Source organism: Sordaria macrospora, chromosome 1 (assembly GCF_033870435.1).
Source record: "Sordaria macrospora chromosome 1, complete sequence".
NCBI lineage: Eukaryota > Fungi > Ascomycota > Sordariomycetes > Sordariales > Sordariaceae > Sordaria > Sordaria macrospora.
Genome location: NC_089371.1, coordinates 8,630,720 through 8,639,827, shown reverse-complemented (window position 1 = coordinate 8,639,827; position 9,108 = coordinate 8,630,720). Strand labels below are relative to the sequence as shown.

Sequence of the window (9,108 nt, the reverse complement as noted above, 5' to 3'; positions counted from 1 at the left end):
TTCCTCATGCTGCTGCTGCTGCTACTGCTGCTATGAATAAACACGGAGACTTGATAACAACGGGACCAGTCAGTCAGACTTCCACCACCTACTTTCATTCACTAGTGTAGGTAGGTAGGTAGGTAGGTAGATTGGTAGGTATGTATGTTAGGTCGACCATGAATATACACACACATCCGTCCGCCCGTCCCTTTCGTATTTCCATTTATTCTTCATCGTCCTCAATCCTCCCTTACGACGTAACCTGGAGTTGTTCCTCTAACCTCCCTTTTTTCTTTTTTTCTTCTAGGTATCCCGCCCTTTCTCAGTGTATATTGGCATATACCACCAACACCATCAGCACCATCACCGGAACACGAGCATAAGAACACGGCAGCGAAAGTATCAAATAAATTCACCGGAACAACAAACTTCCAAGGCCAACATGCAGAACAGAAGCTCGGTTGAGTTACCGAAGTGAGGATGCCTGAGGATAGTACTCGGTGAAGTGAAGTGGAATTGTAGATACTCTAGATTGACTGAACGGCAAGGTAATCTCCCAAAGTAGAAGGCCGTAATCGTCAGGGCCAGAAGCGCTTCAAGGCCAGGCTAGGAAGTACTTGGTGAAATAGCTTTCGGCGATTATTTCCAGATTCCAAACTATGTAAGAATCGACGAAGATAGGTAGGTACCTTACGCAACCTATTAGGTCTACTTACTACCTTGCCTTACTAGTAGAGAGAGGTAGGTAAGACGAAGGGAAGCTAAAGCTCCTTATTAGGTTTCTTAAGAGTTTGAGTTCGAGTTACTACCGATTCTTTCTACTAGGTAGGTTTCCTTTCGCAAGTTCCTTCCCGCCTTACTTACTTAAGATGTTTTCCTAGAGTCTTTCCTCACTTGAGCTTTTTCTCACTTAAAGCTCCTTCCTTCTCAACCTCCATCTTCACTCAGTTTCTTCACTCCCTCCCTTTTTTCACTCCTTCCGTTTTTCTTCCATTGCATCTTCCCCTCCCTTTCTTTCTCTCTTCTTCTCTCCTCTCCTCTCACCAAACAGCTCAACAGCTCAACAGCTCAACAGCTCAGCAGTCAGTCAATCAGTCACCACCTCACCACCTAACCACCTACCTAGCCATGCCACTCACTAGTAGACAGAAAGACCTACCTCTACTAGTAGTGTACTCACGCCACTGCATGAGAAGAAAAGCCAAGCAACGAAGGTCTTCCACAGAAAACCCGGCACGGCATGGTGCAGTGGGTAGAGTATTCAGTTATCCAGAAATAACGGGAAAGTTCAGTTCTCATTCGGCCCAGAGATTATGTGTCATGGCTGGAATCCTGCCGCCGTCGCCCACTATGGGGGCCACTGGAGGAGTAGTGTATATGTGAGGTCAGGTCGTGTTTTCCAAAGTTTCATGCTACTTACTCCACAACATCATGTTTGGGCGTCTGATTGTTCCGTTCTTTCAAGGGATAGGTAGGCAGAGAGAGGTATGTATGGTACATCTTCAGGGCATCATCGCCGCCGATGGGACGGGCATCGTCGATAACCACCATCGCTGATGGTTGACAAGAGGGGGGTAGGGGTTGTTGATATTCGTTTATGGGCTGAACTGCATGGCACTGTTTTCACACTCTTCTCACTAGTTTTCGCTGGCTTCCACTGGTTTGTACTGTACGCGGTCGGTCATGTTTGTGCCATGAAGATTATACTACGGTTCTACCTAGTGAAGATCGTGACGAAGATGATGGTATGGGTCTTCAATTATTAAAGCTGAGTGGATGAGCTGAGCTCAGGTGGCGATGGCAATGACGATGGTGACGATGTTTTCGGGTTGGGTGCGGTGAGGCGAAATGATGACGGGATGTATAGTTGATCTTCCTTGTTCGTAAGGACATAGGTGTGAAAACCAACTTCTTTCAATCAAACGAGTTGAACGTCAACATTTGAGGGACAGGCCCGTGACGTTCGTTGATGTGCAGCATCTCGATGTATGTTACGTACCTTTCTGTTCCGTGATGTCTGATTATTTCGTGGGTTAGGGGTGTAGATATCGCTGCATTACATAAATGGGTGAAACTAACCGTGTAATTCGTCTGCGTTACATGGATGTATTTACGAACTTGGTATGTAACGGCCATTACACCCCGTTATTCAGTAAGTTTGAATTTTCTTACACAGTGTCTCGTAAGGACCGCGTAATATGTATTTACAGTACCGTATGTACAATACAACGAAGATACCGCTTGTGATGTATCCAACGACACCAGGTACGCAAAAAAAGTACTGCCTTGGAAGGTGAAAACTCGGAGCCCCAAAACCAAGGCTCATCATGATATTTAAATAACTCACGTCCGTCCGTCCGTCCGTCCGTCCGTCAGCTAGTCAGCCCTTACGGCGTAGTATTATATGTTGTTTTTAATTTAGCCGTTTTAACCAACTCGGCTTCTGGCTTTTAACCCTTCCCAGCCAGTCCATCCCCGTTTCCCAACTTCCCCCCCTTTAATAATCCCTTCAATGTGTCCGACGATCAACAATCTCGCCTGCTTTCAACAGGGCGCTCATCCCATCGAGGTTGGGGTTCCCTCTCTCTGGCTTTCCTTGTTGTTGTGGTTGTTGTTGGTGGTGATGATGATATTGTTGCTGATGCTGTACCTGACCAGGACCCATTTGAGATGGTTGGTGTGGTTGTGGTGGTGGCGGGATTCCATATACAGCATTAATAGAATGAGAAGTAGCAGCAGTAGAATGAGCACCATTCGTTACAGCAGGGGGCGCGTGCGCAAGTGATAAAGCCCTGTGGTAGCCTACGACGGCTTCGTCAGCGGCGTCTCTAGTTAACGATGGTAGCTTTCTCCATGGCATACCATTCGTCATGCGCAGGCTAGCAAGCGCCGGCGGCTGCTGCTGTTGATGTTGCGGCTGCTTTTGGTGCACAGGCAAGGGACCCGTAGGGTATGCGTGGTGCGGTTGGCCTGCCTCGTTGTAGGAGTGGGAGGAGCTTGACGAGAGCAAAGCCTGTATCGGCAATGGACCGTCAGTAGGAGTCCTTGGATAGCCATAAGACGAGGTCGTGGAGGCCGAGGATATGCTACCCGCTGAGGACTGCTCCTTCTTCAACGCAGGCGGATATCTCCGGTCGCCGCCAACCAAGCCGGGTGGGGGACCAGGGCTGTTGGTGAGGCTGCCCCTTGAGAAATAGCTGCTGGGTTCGTTCGACTGCTGTGACGCGCCGGGCATGAATCTGTGGCTATCAAAAACATCGGAGAAGGATGGTAGATTCTGTTGAGACTGAGGTGTGCTTAGCGGCTGTTCCTGACCATGTTCCTCTGGTCGGGCAGTCTCTGTTCGGTTCGGTAATGGGTGGTTTTTCGCCGAAGTGTTGAAAGCAGTGGGTGATCGTTGTTCTGGAGACTGTCGATCCGCGTGGATCGTACGTGGCGATTGCATGGCATCGTCATGATACGACCTGGGGCTCAGTGCCGCCGAATGATGAGAATCCGTGGTGGAGACAATGGAGCTTATCCTTTGTTCCCTAGATGGTGGTGGTTCGCTTCCGTGAAGGCTGTCACTACCACCACTGCCACTCCGACATGTCCTGGTCGGCGTGGCAGCAGCGCTGCTGGGACCGCCAGATTCCGAGAGCTTCACTCGCTTTGATGACTCCTTGTCTGTGTCATGCGTTAGACTCTGACTGACCCAGTCGAATAGAAGTCATTCGCCAGACAAGGACATGGTATCGTACGTACCTTGAGATGGGAGAGAATGTTTCGCCTTGAAGTCCGCCAAATACTGCATGTACTTTTGGTATTGAGCCGTCTTCTTATACTCGGCAAGTTCAGCGTGATATTTTTCCTTGTAAGCCTGCGCTTTCGACTCATAAGGCTCCTTCTCAGCCGGGGTCAAGTTTTGCCAGTTTTCGCCGACTAACTTGGCAATCTCGGTGAATGAGAGGTTACGGCCCTTGAGGTCCTCACGCATCTCTTGAAAGGGGTAAACGTGTTAGTTGCCTTCCTGACGCGGTTTTGAATGGATGACTTACTGTTGGAAAACAGCACATAGGCTGACGGTGGTCTTTCCGGCGCATTTTCGTCTGCCTTGGGGTGTCTGCGATACTTTCTCTTGGTAACAATGACAGTTCCCGGTTCTCGTAGTTCGAGCTTTGGTGGCTCAGCACGAGGTACAACCTCTGGCGGCCTGGAATCTTCTATGCTAGGCTGTGCCAAGGGAGCCAATGAAACTTCTGGCGCGAGCCCTCGGTAATTTGCTATCCTCCTCTGGAGTTTCTGTTGGTTCGTGTTAGCAGCTGTGCCATATTGTACTACGGATCTTGTAGTACGCGGCAGTAAAAATGATTGCTTACCCGTCTATGACCTAGTTTCACGCCTAGTACATCGCTGGCGGACCAGGTGGGTTAGTTAAACTCCCTACATTCTGTCCGTTAAAAGTCCAAAGCAAATGCTTACAGGTCGGATTCCGTGATGTCGAGAATGGTCTCCCATGTGTCGAAGCCCTGTTCAATAAACGTGTCGAGATACTGACTGATCCCTAACTCCCCGAAGATGGCTGCTAATTGATGAGCCATCGAGTCCAATTGGCGTAATTTGTGCTGCGTCGTGCACCGACGAGTCGAAGTACCCAAAAAAAGTCCCTACACCAAAACTCAACGAGAGCTTCTTCTGAAAAAAAATCAAAAAATCGATGGTATCAATGCCTGGTTGCCGCAAAACCAACTATTCCCAGGTGCACAGGTGAATTTTGGATGATCGGACAAGGTCGTCGTTTGGTTGCCAAGCGACAAGAGATCTGGTGTCAACTGCAGTGTCGAATTCGTGTGAATGAGTCGCTGTGGTGGGTATGGCGTCCGCTCTCGAATCAGAGCAAAACACAAACCGCAATCAAGGCCGTGAAAGGTTGAGACCAGGCTGGGCTTTTTGATCAAGCTTTGGAGAGGGAGAACAAGAGTAATTAATGGCGGTGATGGCGTCCTTGAAGGATCGGAGGTAAATCGTCTTGGTGTGTTGGGCGGAGTATCACAGTCCTCTGATCATGACGAAAGCCAGACAAGGTGCGCTGAGGGGCTGCAAGTAAGGTGCTGAAAAAGGCAGGTTTATCTGTAACAAGAGTCTCGGTCAATGGTAAAGTCCAGACGCGATCCAGATTATGACATGGGAATTCTTGGAGCCATGACCCATTGGGCTGGTGGGGTGAGGGCAGAGATCTCGATGACAACCCCAGCACAGAAGACAGGTAAGGAAGTCTTCGCGTGGTACGACATCGGCACAGGCATGGGTTCGGCTCTGATACAGCTACCGGGCGAGAGGGCAATGGGAGGTACATACTTGTACCAGTCGCCTAAGTACCTAGCGGGGCAGCCACAGGCGAGGAGCAAATGGTGTGAGATGGAGCTTATTCCAGCTCTTTTCAAGCTTTCTCGTGTCGCCGGCGGAGGAGTGAGTGGACGAGTGGACGGTGAAGCTCAGGACTTTGCAGACGGGATTTCGGGCCACAACTTCTGCTGACCTGTGGAGGTTCGCTTGGGGGCTTCTTAAGAATATGGAGCTTCCAGCTGTCTAAAGAGATCTCTATCAGCATGGATCGACGTCGGCGGCAAATCAGTGTAAACGACGAGTGGACAATGGAGTCAACTTTGAACATTGGCAAGCTCCTCGGAGTTTTTGTGGGTGAAGAAGCACGCCAACCACGACCACAACCGCAAAACCGCTTAGACTTCTCTCGACCAGACTTCCTTGCAGGCGTGCAAAGTTCGGGCGGCGCGATGCCACTCGCCCCCAATGCAGAAAAGGATGGCGAGTTGCTCTTTGCGAGTTGCTTTCCGACGTCTCGAGATGATGTGCCTCTCACTTCTTTTCCCCAGAGCCGCCCTGGTCCCGTCTTCCGTTCGGGTAACCAAAACCCCAAGCTCGCAAAAGCCCCTGAGCAGCACCCAACGGGGGAACATCGCCCCCATGCATTACATTGGGGATTATTGGAAATTCCAAAGAGGAAAGAGATCTGCTGTTTGACACTGTGTGCAAATCCAGCGCCAAAGTGGACGGAGAATGCGTATCACAAGATACATGTACCATACGTTGGGCCACCAAGGCTTTTTTCTTCGCCTAGATGAATTTGTCTGTACTGCATCCGGACACAAGGCTCCCTATCCACCGTCCAAGTGGTTGCGTGTGTGTGTTTTGGTTCCTGGCTAGACCGTCGTCACAGTAACGGCGCCCATCTCCATGTTGGTGTGAATATGGATAAAGTCAGGGGTGAGGGGGGGAAGGTTGCCGCCGTACATGGCAGCTACATTCGGAACCGTCTGCGGTATGTAGACGCACAGGGGAAAGGAGTAGGAGCAGGACAGAGTGGTATGTATAACATGACGATGATGTCGTGGTGCATTCCCACCGACTCCGAAACGCAATTGGAGATGGACTTGTTTGTTTCTTGGCTCCGTGAAACCCGCGGGAGTGAACAAGACAAGCGAGGGGGAGGGTGAAAAAGTGCTTAGGTTGAATAGCAAAAGGAAGGGGGGAAGGGGAGAGGTGGGCCGTTGTGGCAGCATCCTACCTGTTCTTGAGTTTTGTTTGGGTTGACGTTTGTGAGATGTCTCTGATCTCTTTCTTGGGTAACCGTGACCGAAACCGTGGATTGTCGTCCGGATGGTTGTTGGCCTATTTATCCCTGAGTGGCAGTCGTGTGGTCGCAAGGTTCAATGTTGTTTGATACCTCGATGTGAGGTGGTAGCAGCAAAGTGCTTTGCTGAGAGCTAAAGTGTGTGGTTGAGTGTGACTGCTGAGGTCAGGTCGGAGGTTCGAGATGGGGGAGGAGGAGGAGCAACTCTCGAAAAGAAAAGTAAGAATATTGATTCACGGGAATCTTGAATTGGCAAGTCCAAGGTTGCAGAGACAAGGTTGACAAGGAAGAGACAAAAGGGCAAAGGCAAGTAGCGAGAGGGTTGGAGGTGCATAAACAGAGTGTTCGAGACTCTTGAAGCTCAGATGCAGATGCCAGGGCGTAGCGGTGGTGCGGCAGGAGCAGGGCAAGGTGGGCGGCCAGGCAGGCAGGGAAAGGGAAGGGAGTGGGATTTTGTACAGGAGTCGATTGACAGGTACCTGGTACCAGCCAGGTACAAGCCTAGGCTGTGTGGGTGGGTTCCCCCATGGTTAAGGGAAATCTGTGCAATCCCCAACCCCGAATATGGAGCACCAGCCGGCGATTCCAAACGACTCTCCTGGGGGAGGATCTGGGACTCCTCCCGCTGCCTCGCGTATAGCGCCGGCCAAATATCGTGATTAAAAGATTGGAATGGAAGACCCTGCTGACCCGGGATGGCATTCGGAGCCAGACACAGGTGGGTAATGTACATGGTACCTGGCTGCTGGGTCGCCCTGGGTCGACTTGTGGAAAAGTCGCAAAACCCTCTCCAGAATCGGGGACTCATTTGGGAAGATGCGAACTCGTGGCGGCTCCGCTTTCCTCGCTCCCGCCCGGTTGCTCAACTCGTGCTCGTGGCGGGTCTGGATCCTTTCCCTTTTCGAGTTGCGAGGGGGGAGGGAACGCGGCAGGTTCGTTCTTTCCTCTCTGTCGAGATCCCACCTGCTTGCTGTTGTATTGTTTCAGTGCATTTGTATCATCGTATGAGTGAGGGGAAATTCCATCTCGACATAATTATCGGATTTGCGAATGTCGATCAACCGTCGGGGTTGCCTCTCAGCTCCCCGTTGCCTGGACCTGGCACACAAGAGTGCACTTGTACCGAGTACCACCCGTTGGACGTCAGGATAGCCGCAAAAGGGAATCTCGCTAGGACCTCAAGCTTGGTACGTACTATTGGCTGTTAGTGCGCGCCTGTAGCGGAACCGAGCCTTCAAAAAAGACTGTTGCAACCTTCCCCACAGCCGTCCGACCTTCCCCCACCAGCCCCCTGATGGGGCTCAATTTTTAGTGCTTGCAGTTCAGCTGCTAACGTGCCCTCACGCCTGGGTTCTGCGGGTCTTCTTCACCACATTTCATGCCTTTGAATTCCAGCTGGGTGTTGAAGCGGTGGGAATCATTGAAGGCGTCAAGGGAGTCTCTGTCAAGGCAGTCGCAGGAAAGCCAATATCACGAGGCTGTGGCCGTGTCACGTGTGTCACTAGGGTCATATCGTTCTGCTTTGATGATGGGTTGATGTTCGGCTGGGCGGATGGCATCTCGATGTAGTGTACACAGTATATACGCACCAGGAACTATTCAACGTCCGAACTGCACAAGACGATGCTAGTGAGAGGCGTACCTGAAGGTCAGCAAATGCAGGACAGACCGGAGACGGACATCGTTCCACAGATACTAACCCTCAGGTGAGCGTATAGGTACAATGCAAATGACTCCTATTTGGCGGCCCGGTTTATTTCCCATCGAGCCATCTAAACTTCATCGGCTGGGACGTGCTTTTGTCTTTGTGTGAATTTCATGATGCATTTCATGCTGCTAGTTGATAGTCGTCTAGTGTAGCTTTGTCCTAGGATGACCCGTCGATACAACAGGCGGATATCTCGATCACCATTCGTGGCTTCGTCATTTTAAGCTTGCCGCTACCGAGCTGGGGGGAAGGATCTAAGTAGTCGGTACGGGGACCGCGAGAGACGGTTGGTGACTGGTGAGGGAGACATCGTGGTCCTGAAAACTGGAATTCGATCACGATTCTTCCATCCAGGCCCTGATGGCCGGATGGACAATTCTCCAATATTGGCACTCTTACAAGCCATGGAAATATCGAAATTCCCGTCCCACCATGTCCTGTGAGTCTGTGACTGGCTCAGCCGCCATAAGGGGCATTGTTGGGAAGGGGAGTCGGACAGTCGCCCGGATATCACCCGGACACAGTGAGGTAGGGTTCCCTTTGGCGGTGCCGCGGTCGTGCCCGGACTGCCTGCCGTGCAGTGGGCAGCCGGGGCGGTGGGCAGTGAACCGTGGGCGCCCGAATGAGAAAGCTTTCAAGCCCAGGGCCGTAGGTACCTGGTGTACACTTAGGGTACACGTACAGGAGCCTCCGAGGTGAGCCATCCATGTCGAAGCTTGGAGAGCCAAGATGGGCCCTGTCGGCCAAGGCTGCCCTGACGCGCAAGCCGAGTTCCAATAAGAAACCT

General features: G+C 51.3%; 1 protein-coding gene across 1 annotated transcript; it reads right to left on the bottom strand.

Moving 5' to 3' along the window:
* Nucleotides 1–2,491: 2,491 nt before the first annotated feature.
* Nucleotides 2,492–5,552, bottom strand: SMAC4_00615 (uncharacterized protein; the record flags this gene model as incomplete). Its single annotated transcript, XM_003352019.2, has 6 exons — nucleotides 5,320–5,552; nucleotides 4,444–5,091; nucleotides 4,341–4,374; nucleotides 4,020–4,263; nucleotides 3,727–3,960; nucleotides 2,492–3,648 (listed from the first exon to the last, which is right to left on the bottom strand). Exons 2-6 carry the CDS (start codon nucleotides 4,560–4,562, stop codon nucleotides 2,492–2,494), a joined length of 1,788 nt encoding a protein of 595 aa, XP_003352067.1. The 5' UTR covers nucleotides 4,563–5,091; nucleotides 5,320–5,552.
* Nucleotides 5,553–9,108: the final 3,556 nt, after the last annotated feature.